The 26,500-nt window shown below is 43.3% G+C and overlaps 4 protein-coding genes across 5 annotated transcripts in view; 2 read left to right on the forward strand and 2 right to left on the reverse strand.

Moving 5' to 3' along the window:
- Positions 1-5,250, reverse strand: part of LOC311310800 (uncharacterized protein) — a 10,702-nt gene extending 5,452 nt beyond the window's left edge. Inside the window, exons 1-4 of one of the 2 annotated variants that reach the window (XM_084440372.1) lie at positions 5,078-5,250; positions 3,031-3,230; positions 2,635-2,757; positions 40-272 (exon numbers count right to left, since the gene is read on the reverse strand). In XM_084440372.1, the coding sequence (XP_084296498.1) occupies positions 40-272; positions 2,635-2,757; positions 3,031-3,220 (546 nt within the window). In that variant the 5' untranslated portion in view covers positions 3,221-3,230; positions 5,078-5,250. Of the gene's footprint in view, positions 1-39; positions 273-2,634; positions 2,758-3,030; positions 3,231-4,943 lie in introns of both variants that reach the window. The other variant, XM_084440371.1, reaches the window with a different exon arrangement.
- A 3,699-nt stretch (positions 5,251-8,949) lies between these two features.
- Positions 8,950-9,372, reverse strand: h2af1al (H2A histone family member 1a like; the record flags this gene model as incomplete). Its single annotated transcript, XM_084440379.1, has 1 exon — positions 8,950-9,372. One exon carries the CDS (start codon positions 9,370-9,372, stop codon positions 8,950-8,952), a length of 423 nt encoding a protein of 140 aa, XP_084296505.1.
- Positions 9,373-10,376: 1,004 nt separating this feature from the next.
- On the forward strand, positions 10,377-15,999 carry creg1 (cellular repressor of E1A-stimulated genes 1). The gene is made up of 4 exons (XM_084440378.1): positions 10,377-10,722; positions 12,966-13,085; positions 13,307-13,507; positions 14,974-15,999. The coding sequence occupies exons 1-3, from the start codon at positions 10,438-10,440 to the stop codon at positions 13,505-13,507; spliced, it is 606 nt and encodes a 201-aa protein (XP_084296504.1). The 5' UTR covers positions 10,377-10,437; the 3' UTR covers positions 14,974-15,999.
- Positions 16,000-16,539: 540 nt separating this feature from the next.
- On the forward strand, positions 16,540-25,953 carry cd247 (CD247 molecule). Its single transcript, XM_084440116.1, has 8 exons — positions 16,540-16,664; positions 23,907-24,007; positions 24,477-24,521; positions 24,645-24,719; positions 24,934-24,969; positions 25,236-25,292; positions 25,499-25,531; positions 25,741-25,953. The coding sequence occupies exons 1-8, from the start codon at positions 16,604-16,606 to the stop codon at positions 25,807-25,809; spliced, it is 477 nt and encodes a 158-aa protein (XP_084296242.1). The 5' UTR covers positions 16,540-16,603; the 3' UTR covers positions 25,810-25,953.
- Positions 25,954-26,500: the final 547 nt, after the last annotated feature.

The raw sequence follows: 26,500 nt of genomic DNA on the forward strand, positions 1-26,500 counted from the left end.
TGTCTGTGTGTGTCTGTGTGGGTGTGTGTGTGTGTGTACCTTGCTGGGGGAGGTGGGTCTAGGGTCCTGCCAGTCAGAGAAGAAGGACCGGTGAAAGGACTCCGCGTACGTGTCCTCGTGTGACCCCGGCGTGGTCATGAACCGGGCGTAGTCGGCCAGAACGGCGCCCCGCGCCTCCGGGGCCGACGGGTCAGGGAAGCGCCCCCGCGCCAGCGCCCGTGCTGCCCTCAGAGAGCAGACGGCGTTCAGCGTGTTACTTCCTGCCTGCAGTCCTGCAACACACAGGGCACAGGTCTGACATGCTGGACGTCACACACGTGCACGAATGCACACACACACACACACACACACGCACACACACACACACACATACAAATGCATTTTCAACAAGCATCAATCTTAAAGCTAAATCTTTTATAGTCAGATCAATAGTTTGTTGTTAAAGTGTTGAAACAAGGCTGTTAGTTGTTCAGTTTTGGGTGCATTCGTTTCGGTTTCTGGCATGAAAGAAAAACAAATTTGTTTCGGTGTGTGGTGTATGCCGGAGGTGACGATTTGAATGGTGAATTGTAACTGCCCTTGGTGTTGTGAGTATAACCCCACAGCGTTTGCTGTCTGTGTCACAGATTTAATCACTGATATTTGATATTTCCACCTTCTATTTTCTAGACGTCTATCAGGAATGTTGTTGGTAGTGACATCAACAATAATACTATGATGGTCATTCAACTCCCATGATGCAACTACATCAATAAGGCAGATTGTACAGTATCACTCCCTCAACCCGTTTAATGAGGCAACTTGACCTTAGCAGTGACATCAACAGTAATATTATGATGGTTATTCAACTACCTTCATGCAACCACATACTGTATCAATCACAGGCAGATTCATACAGCATGTGGAGCAGAGTTGTCTGTTATATGAATCTGCCTCTGTGATTGATATGTGGTTGCATCAAGGTAATTGAATAACCATCATAATATTACTGTTGATGTCACTGCTAAGGTCAAGTTGCTTCTTAAAACAGGTTGAGGCACTGATCAAATCTGCAGAAAACACTACGCACAATTGTGGTGAACACAAAGAAAACTGAAAAAAGAAATAGTGAGTTCACTTTGTTCACTGATTTAAAACGCACCTGATTTCAAAAGGCTGAGTCTCTAGTGTTGGTCACACAAGATGATGCCAGTGTCAAAGACAAAGGCAAATGCGCCTATTTGGCAATATTTTGGATGTAAACCCAATGCTAATAGTAAATGGCACAGGGGCTCTTGATCAGAGTGGAGACAGAGTGTGCCAAGGTTGGTCTCAGGCTAAATGGCAAGAAAAACCAGGTCATCAACTACAACATCCTCCCAGACCACCTGCCTCTTATAACAACAGGAAGCTCTGCTCTGTGGCTCATGAGTCAACTTGTCTGAGCAAGGCCGAGGAACGCGCTAGCATGGAAGGCTACGTTATGGCCAGTGTGTGGAGCTCCAACCTCTCCTGACATATCAAATGACAGGTTTTTTATTGATGAACGTGGGTGGTGATACGCAAAAATGAACTAAATGAGTTTTAAAAAAGCAAAACGCTGGTGGGCAACCTTTAAGCAAGATCTCAAGACGTACCTTTTCAGTGGCAGCCTCCAGCCTGCTTGTGAATCCTCTGTATACATGGTGTATATCCTGTTATGCACTCTGGGTATATTTAGATGTGTATACAGATGCTGGTTGCCCTGCAACTGGCACGTTCTATTTTAATATCTGTGTTGCTTTTATGGCTCTGCGTGCTACCAACCCTTTTCTGCCTCCCCCCTCCCTAGTGCCTCTCTCTCTTCCTCCTACCTTCTAACCAGGTCCAGTGGATGCCCTACTGTCACCTGCAGACCACCCTGAGTCCGATAGATACCCCCGTGTCTGCTGTGGATGTCCAGTACAGCCACTAACCCTGTCCTCCTCCCTCCTCCCTAGTGTCTCTCCCTCTTATACTCTAAACAGGTCCTGTGGACACCCTGTCTCCTGCAGGCCACCCTGTAGCAGGTCCCAGAGAACACCCCCCCCCGCCCCTGTCCTCGGCCAAGGTCCACCTAATGGCTCCTGGAAAGGCCCCCTACCCCCTCGTGACTAGCTCCTTCCCACTCTGTGTCATCAGCTGTCCCAATCCAGCCAACCCCACTCCTTTTTACCCTTGGCTCCCTTGGCATTCTCTCTAAATACAACATAATGATCCTCCCCATTAAGCACCTATGCTCTTAGTCACTTGTTTTAGAAAGGAGATGCACGTATGAGTTCTGGCAAGTAGTACTACACTGACTTTTCCTAAATGCAATTATTCTAAGTCGCTTTGGATAAAATCTTCAGCTAAATGACTATAATGTACTGTAAATGTCTCTGTAGTCTTATGATAAATCAAGAGGGATCAGTCGATGAGGACGTCCGTGAAAAATGTCTTCTGGCTCTGCTACAGGAATTTATCAAATTCAGTGTCAAGTCGACACCATAGTTTCAGAAAAAATGCAGCTTGGAGCCGATGGTACAAAAGAGAGGTCTGACCTCAGTGTAACAGTGTGTGTACAGTATGTGTGTGTGTGTGTGTGTGTGTGTGTGTGTGTGTGTGTGTGTGTGTGTGTGTGTGCGCGCGCAGTACCTTGGTGGTAGTGGACTGATCCCCCCGCATCCTTCCAGAACTTCAGCTTGTCGTGGAGGATAACACTCCCAACCACGTCGGGGCGGTTTCCCGAGGACGACCACGCCGAGCGACCGCTACCAGCTGTGCTCCACCATGGGGAGACACACAACACACTCAATCAACATGCAGGCCTATCCAAGCAAAGCAGCTTTCTGGAACGTGTGGATAAAGAATACATCGCATTCAAAGTAGGCTCATGACATTATATTTAGCATGTGAGCAATTCCTATTTTGATGTTATGATGGATATTATTTCTATTATTTCTATGAATATTAATATATTATTTATATTAATATTAATTTCTATTTCTATTATTTCTATTCAAATGGTTGCACAGCAGAGCTTTTGAGCACCTGCGTTGGACAGGGTGAGGATGCTGGATGGATGTCTGTCCTTGGGCGCATTGAAGCCAGTTATCCAACCGCCGAAGTCTTTCCTGATGTCGTGGACGCTGTAATACCAGTGCACAGGCATGGACATGGCGTCCGCTGCGCACATTCCCCAAAGGGCTTCCCGGATAGCCGAGCTGCGCAGCTCAGTCATTTCGGAGTTTCTGTTAAAGGAAACACACAGCGTACTTACTGTAGGCCTTAGCAATGTGTCTAAATGCAATTTAGTTTCCATACATGATGATAAAAGTATCTACTGTAGAATACTCGTCAGTAGGGTGACATTAGGGTACCGATACGAGGAGACAAATGTCAAAAATATACTCTTGAAAGAATAACATCCAAGGATGTGCAGTGGACAGTGCCTCAATTTCATCAATGTATTTTGGTTCAAGCTAACGTTTTGGCCTCTCGGCCTTCATCAGAGCACGGATGGTGTTTGAATCAAGTGATATATACAGTCAACAATACACAATTACATTTTAAAGACGCAGTAGGCAGTATAGGTCACATCATACAGATACAAAGCCAATACAAGTTTAAGGTAGAATGGTTACATATGTCATTCATATATCTTATTTCCATATAGGCTTACTTTTTGAGGCAAGGTCATAACTCAAGTGGAAAAGATATAATCAAGCCAGCACTTCTGCATCAGTCAGCACTCTACAACAAAGTGGGCTTATCATTGCTAGGCGGGATAGGATAGCCTATAAACATCATTGGAAACAATAGGGCCCATACGAAAAAAAAAAGGCCATATATCGCCATATACTGTACATCACATAGCCTATATTTGAAGATATAAGTATGTATATGTATACGTAATATAATTATACATGTTCATAAATATAAGAACCTATATGTATGTTTAATATATTAATGTTATACCATCCATATATTTTAGGATATACGTATGTACATGTATGAATAACATATGGATATGTTATTTAAATATATGTTCATATATGGTGATATAAGGGCAACATATATTTAAATATATTAAAACGGCCATTTCTTATGTATTCTGAAATATATGTCACATATATGCTTATGTATTCTAAAACATATGCTAGGATATGTGTTATACCCATATACACTATATTGCCAAAAGTATTCGCTCATCTGCCTTTACTGCTCTAGAGTCCAGTGGCGGCGTGCTTTACACCACTGCACCGACGCTTTGCATTGCACTTGGTGATGTATGGCTTGGATGCAGCTGCTCGGCCATGGAAACCCATTCCATGAAGCTCTCTACGCACTGTTCTTGAGCTAATCTGAAGACCATAAGTTTGGAGGTCTGTAGCGATTGACTGCAGAAAGTTGGCGACCTTTGCGCACTATGTGCCTCAGCATCCGCTGACCCCGCTCTGTCATCTGTTGGATGAGTGAGTGAATACTTTTGGCAATATAGTGTATGTAGCCTATATATATATTTAATCTCAATATGGCCTTTTTTCCCGTATGGGGGAACAAAACGAAAAAAAAACAGTAGGTGCACTTTATATATATAAAAGAAATATATACTCGTGGTGTATCATCATTGCAGTTTATGAGCAGCTAAAGTTTGACAAAGCTGGGGTCAGATGAACGGATCCGCTCCGCTACATCCCTCCAGCGTGTTCGTAACGTTGCGTAACGTGAATCCTGTAGCCTACTGATACATGAGAGCGAACACGAACACAGCACCGAAAACATAACCTCTCCTCCCCGGACTTCTGAGCCCTGATAGCCAGAAGGAAAGCGACTCTACTGCAGGAGTTCACTCATCGAGCAATGAAGAATCAATGGGCTAAAAAAATAATATTAACAAATGGGCAAACAAATAAGTTTCAGTGTTGATATAATGGGATGGAAAGAGATACTTTGCAGCTCACCCTGAAGAGGATGTGGTCCTTGTAATTTGCCGTAACACCAGACTGTTAATAATAGCCCTACTTTCGGAATAAAACTTTAAAACTTTTTTGATCATGGATGTAATCAGAAATGTAGTAGTCAGATGCACTCACACGTTTCTACGGAACATAAGACGGGTCAGAAAGCGAATTAAAAAATAATACGTATAGCCTATAACGTTAGTGCTAATACATATAGCTGGTATAATACGTCTGGCGCAGCATTGGGTTCGGTGATCATGTCATGTTAATCCCATGGTTAATCCAGACTCACTTGGCTAAATTACGTTTCTTTCTTTGTGAACCTTTTCTAGAAATGGTTCACAAATCAACGAATCACGTAACATGTTGTGTTACAAAACGGTGTGGCATTGTGGGTAGTCGGCTAACAGCAGCTAAGCGCTTAACATACCTGAGGCCAAAGAGTATGGAACGGTTGTCTGGATGCTGAGAGCTGCGCTTGCATCAGGATGACCTCTAGGGGGCAGCACTACTCCAGCCAGAGACTGGATGAACCTGTACCTGAACCTGAGTGAGTGGAGCTCATGGACCTGCTGGGTACCAACAACACTGACCTTAACAGTACACCTGCTTCATGTAGACTACTGTAAAACCATGATTTGACATGTTTATTTTAAAAATCACTACTCTGTAAATTAAACTCCTCTCATCTGGGGACCTGTGTTTCTAATCTACTGCATACCTACACGTTAATCATTTCAATCTCTCTGTTTGACTCTACTACAGCACAGCTGTGAGAAAAACCTTTGTGCAACACTTTCATTGACTCATGACCTCATCTTCCCCATGATAGCCTTCTCCACCAACAAATAAGTGTTCATAGAGTATGTCTTATTTTAAACACTGTGGACCTGAGCCCGCTTGGAGGGAGCTAAGACAGTTTGCTCTGGTGCCAGATGTTTCTTGGACAGGACAGTTATTGTGAATAGTCATCATCTTACAGTTTACTTGTTATTCACTAACATGGCATACTCCTGGTTTGACTTGAATTGACCCACACTGTACAACTTGAGATTAGACTTTATTGCATTATTGTCATATATCTTGTATACTCGGTGCATTTAGAGATAAGAAAACGTTATTGTCCAATTGGTTTACACGTTTGGCACTCTGGCACCAATATAAAAACAGACAATGAAAAACATGCATAAAAACATAGACATTGAATACAGTTAAAGCAGCAGTGGTGTCGTGTGTTCTTGGGCTTGGGGGGTTATTGTTATTAATAATAATAATAATAATAACAATACAAAAAAACTTTATTTGTATAGCACATCTCATACAAACAAATGCAGCTCAAAGTGCTTTACAACAGAGTGTGAATGCACAGAGTCCTTTACATAAAAATACATAAAATAAACAAAAAACAGGAAAATAAGATGGAAAATATTGTACTATATAGCGTGTCCCTGTTTAGAATCGTTACAGCAGAGGGCGCAACACTTCTTGTATCCGTTCTTCCTGGCTAGTGGGACCTTGAGTCTCCTGATAAGAAAGAAAGACACTGCACACTCTTGTCTAGATGCAAAAAACGATGTAAAAGGACAACATTTCAGCCTTAGCCTTCATCACTTCATTCTTCATCATCTTTCATTCCTATCAGTTTTGTTCCCTGTCTCCAGCACCTCTCCTAGCTTTCTAGGCATGCGTTTTCTCCTTTTCTGCAACCTTGAGTCTCCTGCCACATGGCAACAGCTGGAGTGAAGGGGGTGGGTGGGGTTGTTGTAGATCTGGGGGGGGGTTGTGTGTCATGGACCGATTGTACAGGGTCTGGAGTTGTAGTTGTTTGTCTCTGGTGATCTTGCTGGCCTGGTTGACCACCTGAGTCAGCGTGTTCCTGTGTCTAACTGAAAGATTCCCACACCAGTTGCTATGTGTCACCAGTTGAACTATTTGGAGCGTTCATTAAAGCCGTTCAAATGTGACTGTTTGGAGAAAACATGTTTGCGACGAACGTTCGCCTCCGTTAGCTGAATTTGAACGCAGCCCTGGAGACGGTGTTGAAAGTGAGAACATTCTCAGTGAGTGACCTGTAGACCGTGGTCAGGGTGACCTGTAGACCTGTGACCTGTAGACTGTGGTCAGGGTGACCTGTAGACCTGTGACCTGTAGACCTGTGACCTGTAGACTGTGGTCAGGGTGACCTGTAGACCTGTGACCTGTAGACCGTGGTCAGGGTGTGTTTGCTGGCGCTGAATCTCCTCAGTTTCCTGAGTCACTTTATAGATGCAGTCTACATTGGTCTTTAAAGTGAATGATTGTTCGCAGATATTTAAAGTGGGTGGCCTATTCCACTTCTTGCCCCTTCATGATAGCAGGCGTGAAGGCAGACCCTATGCTGCCTGCTCCCATCCTACCCCTTGGTCTTACTGACATTGTCAAGGAAGCTGCGGTCAAAGGCGGCGGCGGCAAGCTGTGCTGTGGGTAGAGAAGGGCTGACATCCTGCAGGCATGCAACCATCAGCATGTTTTGTTTATCAGGGAGACATCTTTACCTTTGTACCTCATGTGTATACGGAGAATAGAAGGAGAGAGAACGCACCCCTGTGGAACACCCACTGGGGCTTCCCGCTCAGGTACTCCCTAACCCACAGGACAAGGCTGCCGACAATGTTCAGGTTACCCCGAGTCTCGGAAGATGGGGCTGGACTGTATTAAAAGCAGCGAAGAACATAAAAAGTACATGGACGTGTGTTGGCAGTGTCTAGATGACCATGTACTGTCCAGAAGGGAGTAGCGTCCTCCACACCTCAGCTGGCACGATACAAACTGTATGAGGTCCATGAGCTCTGTGGTTTTGAGACGAGTTCCTTGCCCATGCCCACTAGAGCTTCCATACATTTGCTTAAAGTCGCACTGAAATGAAAAAAGCATTCTGTCCCATTTTGGTTCACCTATTCAATGTATTCCAAAAAAGACAAAATTCTACTTTTGTTGTAATCTTATCAAAGTATATAATTTCTTACTTCCTGGAAAACGGTAGGTCACGTGCAATAACAGGTACCTTCGATTTTAGGCCAATAATCTCACGACATCCACCCGTCAATCAACGCTATCCTTCTATCGAATCTGTCTAAAGTTCTTAAAACCCGTCCACTTGTCAATGTTCCAATCAAATTCCTCTAAACATCTCACCCTCATAGCTTGTTTGCGTCAGAAATACGTCAAACTACGGAAGTTAGATGATCTCAAATGTCCGTTTCAGTGCAATTAAGAGGTGTGAGGGAGACGGGTCTAAAATGTTTGATTTTGTGCATGCCATTTTAGGCACTGGGACAATGGTTGCCATTTTCCAGGCCCGGGGGACAAAGCTGGGCTGCGTTCCGAATCGCATACTACCCTACTATATAGTATACCAAAACAGGATGTAGTATGTCCCAATACATAGTATGCCACATGCAGTATGGCAAAAATACCAGGATGTCCTACTACATCCGGTCGTATTTTGCAGTATGCAAGCCAGCAGGCTTTTCTGGCTATTCTGACCCACAATCCTGTGCGCAGTGGAAATGTGCGTCACATGTGCGAGTTTTGACAGCTGTAGACCAATGTCGCGTTATGAACAGCGATGGATGTGGGCGAATTTCAAGGAACAATGTTATGACAAGGTGTTATGACAAGGTAGTATGTCCCAATTGGATGCCTACTACTTGCAAAGTACATACTTCCTAATGGCAGCTAGTAGGTACTGGTAGTAAGTAGAAGTATGCGATTCGGAACGCAGCCCTGGTGTTGAGGAACATCTGGGTAAAGATGGGCCCCAGTTGACAGTGAATGGTGTTCATTAAGGATGGTCTGAAGAGAAATTAGGTCTTAAATTAACCCCATGCTGGTAGAGTCATTTTTGGCAAGTTGGAAATCCCAAGACATTTGACTTGCAGGCAAAACCAGTCACAATTGATTACATTAATACTTTAATACTTTAATGGATTTACAAGTGCCAAATTTAAAAATCACAAATGAATCACTAAAACTCTTGAGACTGAACATCATGAATGTCTTTAGTGCCGCCATCACGGGACACGCCTGTCTTCTTGGGGAGAAGCTGGGCTTGGATGTTTGGCAGGACTCCCCCCTCAGAGATGACTACGCTACCCAGAAGCACGCCGAGCTCCTCGTCATTCCTCACCGCCAGCTGGATGTGTCGGGGAGTGATGCGCCGCTTCTTGTTGTCACGACTGGCATTTCCCGCCAACTCCAGCACCTCGGCGCACAGATACTCCAAGATGGCCGCCAGGTACACAGGGGCCCCGGCACCGATACGTTCAGCATAGTTACCCTTCTTCAGCAAACGGGCAATGCGGCTCACCGGGAAGGTGAGACCTGCTCTGGAGGAGCGGCTGGTACTGGTCTTGCCCTTTTTGACTTCCTTCTTCCCACGGCCAGACATCTTTAGTTCTGGTGGTGGTGGGGGGGGGGGGCATAAAGTGCATTTAGGTAGGTGTACAGTAGGCCTACTGCCCACTTTAGCCTACTCAAGTCATTTAGCAAACCTTTATCCAAAGCGACTTAGAATAACTGCATTTAACGTCAGAGTACTACTACTCACCATAAGTGCATATCCTTTTTAAACAATGAACTAAAAGCATAATCTAGTGCTAAAGCCAAAGTAGCAAACTAAAAATACAGATGCATCTCAAAATAAGTATTGTGGAAGTTCATAATTTTCTGTAATTTCAATCAAAAAGTGGAACTTTAATACATTAAAGATTAATTACACATGTGAAATATTTCAAGGCTAATTGCCTCCCTTGACACGCTCCACGTTGATGCAGTAATTTGTGCAAAAGGAGCCCTGACCAAGTATTGTGTATAAATGAATATACTGTGCAATCATAAAGATTAAAACAGAAAGGCTTTGACTATTTCACTGTGTAGCTAATGGATCTGGAATACATGAAAGTTTCACCTTTTGAATGAAATTACAGAAAATGAACTTTCACAATATTCTATTTTTTTGGGGATGCATCTGTATAGGCTAATAGGTGCTTAAGATGGAGGATCCTGGTAGTATTCTAATGGACTACTAATCCATACAAATCCACTCCAAATACGCTTCAACATCAGGTTCAGCGTATCAAGTCCAACCAATTCAGCATAATCAAGTCCAATCAATTAACTTTGAGGATAAACTGATCATGCCAATACTCACCAGTTTGCTTTAAAATTTTGGAGAAAACACCTCTTCATCAACGGGTCTTTTTATAAGGTGGACAGCCAGTAATTGCATGATTGAAGGCACCTGTCCTTAGCCTCGTGAGACTATCCTGATCTCGCGGGCTCACGTTGTTTCACAACTGTTGAACCTGTCCTCCCTCCCTATTGGCCCAGCGGTTCTGCTCCTACCCCACCATAGTCACATGATGTATCCCAACTTATCATGTGACTGCTGCATATACAACCAAGTTTTTCCCTCTCGCATACGGACCGGGTTGTTGTTGTTTTGAAGGACAATATGGATGTCAACATGAGCACAATGCTGGCTGGGGTGTTTCTGCTTCTTCTCGCTTTTCCTTGTAACTTTTACCGAATGCCTCCGCATGAGGAAGTGGCGAAAGTGGCACGATTCATCGCAAACCAGTGCGACTGGGCGTCCATGGCCACAATATCGACCCACGAGCCGGTGAAAGGACAACCGTTCAGCAACGTGTTCTCTACCAGCGACGGCCCAGTCGGCTCTGGGACTGGGGTGCCCTACATGTACCTCACCCGTATTGAGATCTCCGTGCAGGATTTGGAGGTAACGATTTGATCGTCTCTGTTTTCAAAGTTAGTTACACACTAGCCTACATTACGCTTGCACTTGACTTGTCAACATAAGGGACACCTGCATTGGCGTTATATAATGGACACCTGCATTGGCGTTATATAGGCTAATGGACACCTGCATTGGCGTTATATAATGGACACCTGCATTGGCGTTATATAATGGACACCTGCATTGGCGCAGTAACATCGTTTGCCCTTTTCTACTGAAGCTTTATTGTGCTTTTCGCGTAAAATGCAAAATCTTTATCATCAAGTCACACGCGCAACCTTTAATTGTAACTGCGTGTGAACTAACTAGCCTACTAATCGTGAGTCAGCTGGTTTTGGAGAGTGACGCAGCACTTTAGCCCCTAACTGTCACATCTTCACTTACCTCGTCTGATCGCTGGTGACTGTTGCCAACGTTGTTGTCTAACATCGCTGGCGACTTTCCAGTCAAAAGCTACCAGCTACAAATCTAGCGAGTTTTTCTGGTAATTTGGGGGAATGGTTGTGTTGGCGGAGCTCTGCAAAAGCATCTAACGCAGGGTTCTCAAACTCAAATTGTCTTGGGGCCACTGCTGGTATCGTCAACTCATAGGAGGGCCACTTCAATGTCAACTTCAACTACTACTAACTATAAGAAAGTGCAATATTTCTGAAAATGTCATTTTTCATTTCCATAACTAGACTCACAAATGTTGCAAGACTATATTTTCATCATACAATTCCAAACCAGTTTCCATTCATTGTAATATATTTTAACAGTTAGTGCTGCAAATAATTTTTCCTTACTTTTATTTTATCTTGAATAGCCTACATTTGTACTTTATTCTATTTTAGCTGCAAGATGCATCACTACTGTAAGCCTGCCCTGGACCTGTACTTGCATTTATTAAAGTTCAAGTTTGTTTCAATTTCTTACCAGACACTTGAATACATTTGTAGGCTACTACTCTATTTCTTGACACTTATCTTGAAAGACTGAGGCGTTAGCCCTCTCAGCGGTGTGGCTCGTTTTTTCCTCTCGTCTCCCTATGACACTCCATGTTTAGTAGCCTAATGAATAGCTCTTGACATTATATTCCTTTAAAACGGCGAATTTGTTCTTGCATATCAGGCAGGTAGCATTTCCACTGAACTCCACAAAAAATACTGCAACGTCCATATTTCTTGAAACTGTCTGTGTTCCTAACGTTAGTTAACCATGAAAACAGCCTCTCGGTGGCTATCTGCATTCATTGTTCATAGTCGCGTGTGGATTGATTGCACCTGTGACTGTATGCAGCATTCAACTCGTGCGCTGCGCACAATAGCAGAATTTCGCCCCACGTTTGAGCGACTTGAATTTCACATTGTAGGCCTGCTGGCGGCGCCATTTACAATAAATTATTTTGCGAGCCGGATTACATTATATTTCTGACATCATGTCACGGGCCGGATGGAGTGGTGTGGCGGGCCGCAAATGGCCCGTGGGCCGCGAGTTTGAGACCCCTGATCTAACGTGTCCCGTTCTTCGGTTCATGTTACCGAGGACACGAGAACCGAGTACAACCGAGTACAACCGAGTACAGCCGAGTACAGCCGTCTCCTCCTCCGCACCACTCACACACTCACACGGCCAGCCTGACTAGATATCAGCCCTGCTGCAAATATGTACATAGTCTGTAGGTCTACATTCATTAGGCCACTGCATCTGCAAAAAAAAGAAAACAGCTAACGTTATATTGCAACAAAAACGTTTGTAAATACGTGCATAATTAGTTTATAAACCCTGTCAGCGTTTTCTATTCATTTTGCCTCTTTTAGAATTGCATATTATGCAAATTCGTTGATTACGTCATCTAGCTACTTCTAGGGACTCTTGGGAGAGCCAAGAGCTACTTCCCTTAGGCTACAGAGGAGTTGGCAACAGCCTCCACCCAGGACGAAGTCCGGTGGAGGAGGTATGTTCTCGGTGCTGTCTGTCTGGGGCTCAAAACTAACCATTTCCACTGGTGGTGCTGCCAACTTTTTTAGTGGGTGGCACCAGCACATCATTTGGTCGCACCAATTGTTTTGATGCTGCTCGTCCTAAAAACAAACAGCTGATTAATTCAGATAAGATATTCATTAAATATCTTGTTTTTGATTACCACAAATCATTTTTTTCCCTTTTTTTTCCTTTCTTAAGTTCAAAGTGTGTTTGTATGCGTGAAACAAGCAAAATGCTGACTCAGAGTGTGTTTCTCTCAGGTGAACCCCCAGGCCTCTCTCTCCATGTCCATGGCCCAGACAGACTACTGCAAGAACAACGTCTATGATCCTCAGAGCCCCCTGTGTGCACACATCATCCTCTCTGGCTCTGTGGTGGAGGTAAGAGATGCACCCCTCTCCACACACACACACTCACACTCACACACACACACATACACACACACACACACACTCACACACACACACACACACACACACACACACACACACACACACACACACACACACACAAAAGGCTATAATATCTATGGAATTATTACATTCGCCATAGAGTGAACTATCGCAATGCACTCAAACCTTACCTTGCTCCTGTTGTTCAGGTGAACGGTACAGAGGGAGAGTTTGCCAAGAAAGCCCTGTTCGGCCGCCACCCAGAAATGGAGGGCTGGCCCTCCGACCACAACTGGTACTTCGCCAAGATGAACATTACCATGGTGTGGGTGCTGGACTACTTTGGGGGAGTAAAGACCGTCACCCCAGAAGATTACTTCAAGGCCTCGTCCTACAAGAAACACCACTGAGTGAGTATGAATGAGTCTACTTTTGCTTTTTCTCCCAATTCCTTTAGTGTCATTTGTGAGGTACGACCTTGCTCGTAAAGATGAGGGAAACACATTTTGTACTGGTAAGGTGCAGGCATGTGGGGTCAAAAAGACGATGCAACACGCAGAGCAAGAGTGTCTACACACGTGTTGAAGTGGGATGAGGTAGTCTAAGTATGCTCCAGTGTTGGGAGTAACTGATTACAAAGTAATGGATTACAGTAATCAGGTTACCTTTTCCAGTAACTTGGAGTGTAAGGGATTACATTTGAATTTTCAGTAATCAGATTACCGTTACTGACCTAATAAAAATGGGATTACTTTGAGTTACTTACCCATGGGCCTGCTCCCTTTCATTTGGTTTATATGCGCATGTGGTCTCTGCATTCGTGGCTGAACTGACTGTTTATGTCATCAGGGTCGAGATGTGCCAAGAGTGCTGGTATAGGATCAGATTTTCTTGTCTATTATGATCTAAGATGCAAAACTGATCCTAGATCAGCACTCAGGCAAAGGCAGGCAATGAAATCAAAGAACAGCTGCACGGCCATCACCCATAAGCCAGGCTGGACCTGGCCTGGTTAGCTGATATCTTAGCTACAAGATTGAGCTACAGTAGCCAGGCAGTTTTGTGTTTATGTGTGTGGTATTTGTTTATTCAATTTGGGAAATCCCACGATCTAGCCAGCTTACTAGAAGCGTTAGCTCCGGTTGGCCCCTGTTGCTGGTTAGCTGCAGTATGAGAGACAGAATCCCAGCAATCAAGCCCAGCTGAGAATGTCCAGAGGCTCTGCCAGCGGCCGCAGTTCAAATCAGGTGAGCCCATCACCCCAAGTAGATCTTAGTTCACCAGCCGAATGATAAACCCAGCGTCGCGGGAGGGGAGGGTTTATCAGTTGGCAGGGATCCTGCCTCTCATCGCGAACCAGCAACTGGTCAGTGGACAGTACTAGCCTACGTTATGTCTGAACGCTATCTGACGGCTAATTCACCAAAAAAGAAGCAATTCACTGCCAGTTAAAGGTGCAATAGATAGATCTCCCAAACTGAATAAATGCTACACATATAAACGCAACATCCTGGCACGCTCAATCTTGTAAACATGGACCGTACGTGAGCCGTACCCAATTCCCGTCACTTTCACAGGATGACGTCAGAATTATCTCGCATGTTTTCATGGAATAGTACGTTCTAAACAGTATGTTTAGTATGCACTATACTATACTATTAGTATTTTGTATGTACTGTAGTATGGGTATGTGGACACAGCCTATGTACAGTATGCTGGCGCAGAACTGAAATGCATCGTCAGAGCAAAGTCTCAGTCATTCATGTGTCATAAACAATTTTCATTTTCAGTATCTTAAGTACAGAGTCTGAATGTGACAAGTGCATTCGTTATCTTTAACAATGGCCTTGATTTCTTCTGTCTTGTCATTCTACAGGAGGACTCAATCCTTGCCCACACATGGAAATCAAAATGAATCTGGTCTATCTACAGATTTGAGGATGGCCCCCAAAGCCAATAGCCCTAACCAATGAAAACTCTTTTTTTCTTAATAGCCACTATTTTGTGCGTGTAAGAGAACCCTGTTTGATTACGCAACTGATCACACAGTCGATAGCTGAATCATAATATGGTTTATCAAGTACGGCCTTTTTAGTATTGGGTTGAATGTGATTGTTCAGTGGCAGTTTGTACACTAAGCTCAAAGTATTGCACATACTGTCTGTTGTGCAATAGGCTGTTTGGTTTGCTTGTATTTATGACACTGCATTGCACTTTTACAAATTCTCCATTTTCTTTTTTCCTATGACTGCATATCGAATTGACACACATCTTACGACATCACAGATATCATTACAGCAATTACAGGAAGTCGTTACATTCTCCCTGGCACAGGTATATCTATTTAAATAGTACTGTACCTGCAATGTGAAGATAAATAAACTAAATAGGCTTAATTCTCTGTTGGCCTTTACAGTTTCAGTATGTGAATCTAATTTTTGAATAGAACCTGCACACCAAGCTATAGTTTAGATTCCTTTATTAGTATGACAAAGAAGTCTAAATAAAGAAGTCTAAACTATAGCTCAGTGTGTGGGTTCTATTTGAAAATCATGATCTGCAGCTACTGTTTTTTGGCGTTTTTCTTCTGTATAGTTATCAGTGCGTGTTGACTAGCCTTTAGAAACTACAGGACACGCATGTGTTACATGCTAATCTCTCCAAAATCCATCACTACTGGTACCCAGAAACCACCGTTGATGTGCATATAAATAACTTTTTACGACTATATGAAGACTGAAGCAAACATTTCACCAGAGAACGAATCCCTTGATTTCAGGAACTCTAGACGGTCTCATTCCCTGAGGCTCGACACTGACAGAAACATGTCACGCCAAAATTAGATATATTTTTGTAAACGTAATGATGGATGATTTGTATCAATAAAGTTTTTTAATTTTCATTCAAACTGCTTGTGCCTTTCTTAAATGTTTAAGGGGAAATGGCGTTAACTTTAATAGACAGCTACATATCTTAGAGAAGCAGTTCTGGTTGAAGACGAAGGATAAGTTGTGGGTGTGAGTGAGCATGTATGTTCATTTGTACATGTCTAGTTCATTTCTGTTGTGTGTTTGTGTGTGTGCGCGCACGTTTGAGCCTTATCTACGCATGTACGCATGAGTGTGTAGTGCACATCTTCGTGTGTGTGTGTGTGTGTGTGTGTGTGTGTGAGCGCACTACTCTCATGAGTGTGTGTGAGTCACCAGATGGAGCCGCGCTTAGCCACTTCCTGCCTGCAGACTGGGTAGCAGGCACCAGCGACGAGGAGGATCACTCTCCCCCAGGCTGCTGCTGCTGTGGCAGGTCAACGCTGCGTCCCGCACCTCCAGTGTGTTCGTGCGCCAGAGAACGAGACGAGACGCAGAACGGCCCTGTGAAAAGTCCTGCTGCTCTTCGGGACGAGCATCGCCTGAGACCTTGAAGGGGAGAAGACTCAGCGAAGAAGAGCTCTTTGTCTTGGCCGTACAAAGAAGGGGCCATCCGCACTCATCCAGAGAGAGGGAGAGATGGGCCCTCAAACAAGAATGGGAGTCCTGCTCCTCCTGACCACTGTGCTCCCTTGTGCAGGTAAGACTCCGAAAGGGACACCCCTCTAGTCTGGGGGTCTCCCTACCTCCCCGTCTATACACCCTGCAGGCTAACCTTGCAGAGCGTCTGCGACAGCAAACCACTCAGATCACCCTTCACTGGTGAGCCTGCGATAGACAAACTTTAATGAGCTCGGTGGTACGAAGCTTTGTGGGAACCCAACACTGGTGTACCCTTCTTTGGTACTATGCTAAAACAAGTTATATGGTTGCTGGGTAGCTGAATGTGTTATTAAATAATTATTCATCATTATGATAATTTTGACATGTTTCAAGGTTTCAGCCGGTGTCTTGAAAGATTGGTTCCTAACCATTAAAAGTTACACCGTGAAAGTTCTGGGTCCTGTAAAAAGAATCTTAAGATACAAGCCGTATGAAGATTAATCATGGGTTAGGGTTAGGGTTAGCTCAATCTTGGGTTTTGGTTGAAAGGTGGTTTGAGATGTCTAGAGGCCTACTCAAGACATGGAAAGTTTTTGTTTTATGGATGGTAAAGTTAGTATAGGGAGTGCGGAGTTGTTGTACCTATCCACACCATTCGTGGCTGGGTAAAGCACAACTCACTCATGCCTGTGTCCTCCATTTCTTGACAAGAGTCAGCCATCTTTGTTGAAAGCGGAAAAGAAGAGTGAGACCAAAACACAGCAGTGAAGTCATGCAGGTAGCTACAGGAGGGAAACAATACAACAGTGCCCCATATTTTCTCACAGGTGTTCAGTCAGCATCTGTAGAAGACGAGAACAAATCTCTTTTCTACATGTATTGACCTAGAAAGAAGGGACGTGCATCTTTTGTTCATTTCGAACTCCATTTTCCTATGCACTCTACAGTATTCTCATTTTTGCTCTTCATGAATTTCAAAGGCCTTGGTTGGTTTGTCCCTCAATTTGTAGTTACTATTTTTAGTTGGTCTATATTGATGTTTGTATCTGTATGCATTATTGTGTTTGCAACATCCATTGCACAACAGCAGCAAACAGACAAAACAAACACATCTAAATTAGGCTTTGATCTTCGAGAAGAAAATCCACGTCTACTGCCTTCTTCCGCTGTGATGCCATACCAGCATATCACAGGACGAGATACTATCTAAACTTAATCTTGGAAGATTTCACATTTACTGTATACGATCTAAGGTTCATTTTCTCAAAGCACACAGGCATGGAAACAGACATTAAGATTGTAAGACAGACTGAACTCTGCTGCAAAATGAAATATTGCTTTCAGATGATATCTTTATGAAAAACAAATATCTGTTCAACTATAGTCACATGTAATATGTTATAGATAATAGCAATATCCACATGGCAGCACAATAGATAAAACATGGTTATTAGAATGTTTATTAGCAGTCCCTTTTTAACAGAACTTTTCTTGCGTAAAACTCATAATTTTTAAAAGTATAACTTCATGCAAGTGTTCATACTGTATTGTCTATCTACACATATATTAGGCGTTAAGAACTACATATGCGAGCACAATTTGTTTTGAATTATTAAGAGTTAAAGACAGCAAAGTTAACGGTTTTTACAACATGCATCCCTTGCAGACATTTGTTAATTGAATAGAGAGAAAAAAATCTCAATCAATTTGGCACATTTCTCCAAACTATGCTGCATGTTCTCAAGACAGCTACTGTAGCACAACCTTCTAAACTCTTAATACTGTAATTGGTTAAATAAATAGTAAAAGAGTAAAGCTCTTGTAAGGAAACTAAACTCATACTGAAGTCAGATTGGTTAGTAAAGCACGCAGCACATAAGATGCTATTTGCTTAACTGTTCATGCATCAAAGCAAAAGCTGATTGCATGTGTAAACCATCAATACTCAGTGCCTGCTTGATGTAGTGGATAGAAAACACGTAGACATGTAAAACATGAGATTTTACTTCCAGAATTGTTACGATAAAGAGTTTTGCATACAGGATACATTTTGTACCTATGCGTGCAATACAATACAGTATAACTTGACTAAAAGATGTTGCGTGTATTGTTTTGATTAACATATGAATAATAAAAAGGATGATAATAATAATAATAATAATAATAACAACAATAATTGTTGTTGTTATTATTATTATTATATAGTGCCCATTTTTAATAGAACAGATACAATGAAAACAATATGGAAAGTGTAAGGGTACATTTGAAAGAGATGGGAAAATAACATTTCTGAGGATTAGGTTATAAATTATTTGAAATGTATGATAAAAGACTGAGTATAACATTGTCAAAATCAGGTTTATTTGTCACATACTGTACTACATCATACCGGCACAACGAGTAGTAACATTTTCTTCCGTTCCTAGATTGTGCACACACTTAGCAATATACAGTAGAGAGGTAAAATGATAAAGGAAACAATGTGTTATATAGATAAATACGAGATAAAGTACATACATATACACAGTCCCTTAAAGGGATGAGCTGCTGGGGAATTAGATGAGGTTGTGCAGTTGAGTTAAATAGATACGTGTACGTATGGGTCTGAAGAAAGTATCGGTGTATAAAGTCTATCGGTATATTCACAAGTATATTTACAGGATGTAGATATGTATATTCTACTGCCTATAAATATATAGTAGGCTACTGTTGTGCTGAGTGTAGCTACTGAGTTCAGTCCAGAGTTCAACAGGCAGTCTCTTCATTCAGGATCCTGATGGTCTGAGGGTAGAAACTCTTGAGTGATACGAAGAAACCTTCTAAGATGTACAGTCTCATATGCAGTATATTAACATATAAACATTTTCTTTTGTCATGGCAGGCATGCATGCAATGGCAGACATGAATGCATTTCTAATGCAAATGTAATGACATTTTTTACTCTTTTTGAGTAGAACTTTAATGGATTCTACAGCCCTGCTTTAGTGCTGCAAGATCTAAAATTTGATTTATTGTTGTTGTTTTTTTCGCAAACTACAAGTTCCCTCTCTTAGGGGTCCGCAGTAGTGTAGCGGTAGTGGCGGTCTCGTCGGATCCAAGTAGCCTATCACAGAGGATCACAGAGGGGGCGGCATATTGATGTCAATGTACGCCATTTCCTGAAAGACCTTTGCAGAAAAGACAGAAACAAGTGGGTGGACATGGGTTAGAAACAGCTCTGGCCCCCGGGTGATTACTATTTTTTTGCTTCCCTCTGGAATATGTAGAGGTGGGTCGTATGCCCACCTCCCTTGTTCTCTGTAAAGCGCATTGTGTTGCCTCTGGGTATGAAATGCGCTATACAAATAAAGCTTTGATTGATTGATTGATTGGGCCGCAGCTCCCCGAGGGGGGTTAGTGGAATAGAACAGACCATCACACCATCCACTGCAAGTATAACAGGACTTAAAGAGGCTTTGCGCCCATAACGCTGCTCTCTGATCAGTTCTGACCGTGTGTCCAACATGCTTTTGCAACCAACCATCTGTAGACCCCTTTGATCTTCAGGGTTAAGAGACTACAGGATAATATGACTCTCTCACTGGGCAGTATCACTCTTAATATGCAGGCTCTCACTGGACTGCAATGGAAGTCAATGGGGCATATGTAAATGTGTTAGAAAAAATAGTAAAAAGTCGTTTTCCGAGACGAGAAGCACAGGGTGTAATCTCAGTATACTCTCCTGTGAAATGTATCGCAATCCGAATGTTTTTACATGTTTGGCATGGCTTGGACATAAGGATTCCCCTGGCGCTTATTTTCACTGTTCCCACAGAGGACTACTGTATGTGCAAGTCATGACAAACACAAAAAAATATTGGGATTGCAACATACATTTCACAGGAGAGCATGGTGAGACGGGATTGCGACATACATTTCACAGGAGAGCATGGTGAGACGGGATTGCGACATACATTTCACAGGAGAGCATAGTGAGACTGGTAAGATTACAGCCTGTGCTTCCTGTCTGGAAAAGCACATTTATCATAGTTTTTCTAAAGCATTTACGGGTGCCCCATTGACTTCCATTGTAGCCCAATGAGAGCCTGCAGAAAAACTACAGCTACAGTAGCTCATTACTGGAACGATCAGTGAAATTATGGTCTCTGTGTTTCATTGTTCATGGTAGACAGACCGCAAATAGGGCTAAATGTCTAAAATAGCACACTACCCCTTTAAATATATTGGTAGGAAGAGGGTTAATTACTGTTAAACGTCAACTAACATGTAATTTTGAATTTATTAAATGATAATTGTGAGTTTGAGAGGAGATATGGAACAGGAAGAGGGAGAAAGAGAGAAACTATAGCTGTGTTCGGAATCGCTCCCTATTCACTATATAGTGCACTATATGGGCGTCAGCCATTTTGTTTGTAGTGTCCGAATTCTCCACGGAATTTTGGTCCCCTATATAGTCCACTATTTATTACCCACAACTCACCTTGATTTCCAGGGACCAGTGCATGTACCCTACATTTTCTCCGTTCCCTAGGTAGTTCACTACATGGGGAACCCTATATAGGGAATAGAGAGTGAGGGAGCGATTCCGAACACAGCTCATGTGTGTTCTTCCCTACGTAAATTCCTCAAATGTAAAAATGTATTTGGCAAAACAAAAAACGCATTCTGATTCTGATTTCTGTTTAAGTATTGGCCTAAGTATTCAAAGTTTTCATGACTTGTATTTATTTGTCAGCTCACATGTTTGTTTACGTGCAAGTCAGCGTATGGGAAGCGGAATACTCATTTTCTCCATTCTTCTGGCACTCAGTGACTGGCTGAGTCATTATGGGGAATCCTTGTTGTGCCACCCATACATACAGTAAGATGAAGGGGTTAGTGTGAACGCAGATGAGGGGCTGAGGTTCCCTCTCTCTCTCACAAGTAACTGAGAGAGATGTAGGAGGATCTGTTTCCCCTCTTAGCCCTGTCTCTGAACAGGAAGAGGTGATACAACTCAGTTCATTTTCTGTTCATTGTTTATTCATCCAACCTACAGGAGACTCGCCACCAATATTTCCACCCAATCATGTGCTCACGCAATGGAAATATGTATATTCTGCAAGTATTGGCTCAGAGTATTGTCAAGAACTGAGTGGAAACGTCATCATTTCTTCAAAAACACTTCGTCAGTGGGTGAATTTGACGGTGTCAGAGCTGTTTCTAACCCATGTCCACCCACTTGTTTCTGTCTTTTCTGCAACGGTCTTTCAGGAAATGGCGTACACTGACATCATGTTGAAAATAGTCTACGATGCCTATTCCCCTTATAGATAATATTCTGCAGCGAGCGACTGGGCGCATACATTCAATTTTTCCATCAACATTGTCACCCGCAATATATGGAACAAAAGTTTGCAAGTGTCTCAACGACATTTTAAATACTCACTATCACCATCGACCTTAAAGTATAGTGTGAGTGAGAAAGCTATTTGGAAATAAGGCTATTTGTTGATCAAGATTAGACCTTAGATCAGCAGCCCACCCCCGCCACACACGCATGCACACACGACACACTCATCCACCCACTGTTTATCTAGGTCTAGGGACTTCCTGTGTGAAATAACTTAGCTTCGGACTTCCTGCGTTAAACGTGAGAAGCAAAGGTATCAGTGTGACATGGCCAGATCATATATCAAGGTTGGGAATGTCTACCTTCGGATTTGAATTTGGGGTGAAATTACCTACCTTATGGTTCATTCAGTTCTCCTACAGACTGTAATTGTAAAGGGGTGTGTTAAAGAATGAACCACAAAGCTCTATAAGAGTCTCAGATTGGACATATTTGTGTGGGAGTGCTACAGTGGACGATACCAGCGCAACCACACTAGGCTATCTGTGACAGGGGCTGCTTAGGGTGACCAGTGCTGAGTTTCCCAGAGGCATTGTAGCGCTAGGTTCATCGTAAGCTATGGCGTTCATCATAGCGCTACGATGAACGTAGCGCTACGATGCCTCTGGGAAACTCAGCCCAGAGCCTTTGGCCGTGCCCACAGCATTAGACATACTGACAACACCCAGGTCAAATTTGCATTAAGAGAAGGGCCACAAACCCACAAGTGGATTTTGAGTCATTTTTTTGGTCACAAGTGAACATTCGCTGCATTGATATTTGAAGTCGTTAGGCCGTTCTCTTATCTAGATGCTGCTGTATGCTGAGCCTAATGGTTTCCAGATTGGCAGATAGGTCTCCGCGTTCTTGGAAGTGACAGATACGGACAAGTGGGAACCACAAAGATCCAACTGTTAACCACGGCTAAAGTCATCACGCCCCGGAGATGAGTGTGTGTGTGTGTGTGTGTGTGTGTGTGTGTGTGTGTGTGTGCGTGTGTGTGCGTGCGTGCGTGCGTGCATGCTTGTGTATAGAGTGTGTTTGTGCGTGCGTCAGAATAAATAAGTGCTAGTTCAAGCGATTTTCCAAAATGAAACAGCTTGTTAAAAACAGGTGACAAAGTCTTGATTCCACAGTTTTTCTTCAGCTGCTGACAGACTGACAACCATGGCCCCTTGTGCTCCTTTTCTCCCACACACACACGCTCTCTCTCTCACACACACACGCACACACACACACACACACACACACACGCTCTCTCTCTCACACACACACACACGCACACGCACACACCTGGTCCTCACACAGTCAGTTATACCACCTCAGACTCAGAAAGATCGACAGATGAGGAAACCACTGAGCTAGATACAGCTCAGCTCACACAGACCACAGCAGGGGTAGAGTCACAGGAACCACAGAGCACCTCTCACAGCGCAGGCTGAGGGAAGGGAGGGGGCTGGTTCTTTACAGCACGAGAGAGAGGAGAGGACAGAGAGAGAGAGAGAGAGGGGGAGGAAGGTTTTGAAAGTGTGTAATGTTTGTGTGTGTGTGTGTGTGAGAGAGAGAGAGTACACACTACCCACACACCTTTCTTCTGATTATTTTGCGTTCACACATACGCACACACTTTTTAATTTTGTTCTAGTCAGCATCACCTTTCTACCACGGAGGGATACACTATAACGACTTCATATTCATATTGACAAATTCAGTCAATATTTTAGTTGGAAGTTACACTCTCGCCACATTGTAAGGTGCTTCAGATAAAAGTGCATCATAAGTACTGTATATCAAAATCCTTACACCGCGATGAGAGACTACAGAGTCATGTTGATGTTATGAATACTACTAATAATAATAATAATAATTGTCATCAACATTCATTTTTATATAGGACGTTTCCTGATGCTTAAAGTGCTTTGTTACACCACAATGTCAGTAACCTGCCCCCCCACCCCCCTCCTACAGAGGGGGCATTACGGCTGTACGACCCAAAGCTCTGCTACATCCTGGACGGCTTCCTGATGCTCTATGGGCTCATCATCACCGGGATGTTCATCCGTGAGAAGGTGAATTTACATCCACGACTTTGACTTCGACACGCTGCAGCCATGATTACCAATGCTAGAGATTGTGAGGGTACCTCACAATCAAGACTGAAGACTTCTTTTTGCCGCTGCTTTTTATTAAATCAAATAATTATTCATTCATACTGTACACTGCACTGTAATTTTTTTTTCCTGTTTTATTTTTCCTGCATTTTGTTTTTAAATGTCCTTTTTTGCATTTCTTTTTATATGACTTTTTATGTGTTGCACTTTGTCTTGATGCTTTTAATGTCTCATGTAAAGCACTTTGAATTGCCTTGTTGCTGAAATGTGCTATACAAATAAACCTGCCTTGCCTTGCCTACCTTCTTCGTCTCGCCCACGGCTTTGCTCAACTGAAATATCTCTTTTTCTTCCCCTCCGTTCTCTCCTGTCACCATCCCCCTCTCTCCCCTCCTCCTCCTCCTCCTCCTCCTCTCTCCTGTTGTAGTTCTTCAGGTTTAAGAGCAATCCCGCCGATGACGCCACCTACACTGTGAGTAACCGTCTGATGTTTGACCTGGGATTGGCGTTACTTGTTTTTAATTAACTCTTAAGTAATGTCACTGACATCCGATACCCTCAGCCTTGACGTTGGGAACACATTGTGTTTTTTTAGGACCTAAAACCGAAATCCACTGAGGGTGGTTATGAATTCCTCAAAAGGGACGCAGAGAGAGGAATGCCACGCAGGGTGAGTGTTTCGTGTGTGCGCTTGTGTGCAAGAGAGAGAGTTTTATCGAGTTTTGGCGAAACGTTTGGCGAGAGACTTTGTTTACATGCAGGGGAAAAATTCGGGTCACAGCAGGGTGTAAAGAGTGTTCTGTTCTTCACACACAATCTCCTCTGTGTGAAGATTGCCTATTGATTCTATCTCATCTATTTCCCATGAATGTTTCACTTCACAGGACCGCAGGGCTGGCGGTGATGACGACCATTACCAGGTAAAGACTAAAGATCTCCGAAAATCATAGAGATACCCCGGAATAGACATCACTCCATGGTGGAGTACAAGTCTAAAACAAGTACAATCGGGGTCATTCACAGATATCATGCGCGTGTGACATACAGTATCAGATAAACACACTTCCCCAACCCCTGTCCTCAGAACGACCTTTTTATCAAGCGTTATCTAGTTGGGCTTCGAGAGCAGGAGATATCTTTAGCATGAAAGATAAGTAACGTCCCTCTGCCTGTGCTTTCTGTCCAGTCTCTGACTCCTCGGCCACAAGGAGAGGAATACAAAGAGCTTCCTGTGAAGAAGGAGGTGGGTGTTTCTACCGTTTCTGTGTCTCCCTTCACATATCATTACACTTCCCCCTCGAGAAACGTCCAGGAACATGTGGGACAGTTCAATAAGCGTGATCTAATAAGCCCAACGGTCTTAGTTAGACTACTACAATGGGTGTGGTCTGCGCTGACCACACGTTTCTCTGGTCTCTCTCCTCACGTTTCTCTGGTCTCTCTCCTCAGCGTCGCAGAAACAAAAACGAACAGGTCTACCAGGTGAGCGCCGACCACGCCTCTCCCCTTCATAAAGCCTCTCTAGGCACTGCATACATTGTCACAAAGCATATATAATCTCATGTCACGCTTCATAAAGGGTTCATAAATGTGGTGTAACCGTGTGGCATAACTGCCAAACGTAACATAACCCACTGTGTTGAATATAACCCTTTTAAACTCGGCCTAACCCTTATATCGGTCTTTGCCAGGGTTTGAGCACGGCCACCAAGGACACCTACGATTCTCTGCAGATGCAGCCTCTGGTTCACCCTCGTTGACACCTCCCGGTTCAACACTCCTCCTTCCTCTCCTCCTCCCTCCCTCCCTCCCTCCCTCTCCTCCTCTCTCCCCGCCTCCTAAATGAGGAGAAGAGCCAATGGCTTCGGGTCGATTGCTCTAAAATGCCTCCTTCCTTCCTACTGTAGCTTCCTTCAAGGTTATCTCTGGTTTATGATTTATTATTAATAGGTGGAAGTATCCACTCCTCCTGCAAAGCTGGTACCGGTGCCAATCCTGTTAGATCCGTGTTTTTTCCGCATGAGGAAGGATGCATTTGTAGAGAATTGAAACACGGCCTGGATCTCGCACTAGTGACCTCCTATCTAACTAATCTGGTCACATATTTGCTGGGAATAATTGGCCGTTTAAAAAATGTATAACGTTACCTACTGTCGAGAGATATGAAGTCCCCATGCCGAAGGAACTGAGGCATAGCAACGTTCTTCCTGGAGGCTCAGAGGCAGAGAATGATTACGTTGATCTAGAACATAGAACAGTGCTTGTATAGAAAAAGAGCGTTTATTTCATGCACCTATTCTCTAGCTGTGTTTAATTATTAATGTTTTTTTTTTTAAATGCACAATAATATGTTAACTATTCTAAACCTTAATCGTGATCCTGATTATATGCCTGTGTAATTTCAGTGACTTGTCATTCTTATTACTGTTCACTTCCCATAACATATCTGTA

This window comes from Borostomias antarcticus (genome assembly GCF_949987555.1).
Source record: "Borostomias antarcticus genome assembly, chromosome: 6".
NCBI classification, from domain to species: domain Eukaryota; kingdom Metazoa; phylum Chordata; class Actinopteri; order Stomiiformes; family Stomiidae; genus Borostomias; species Borostomias antarcticus.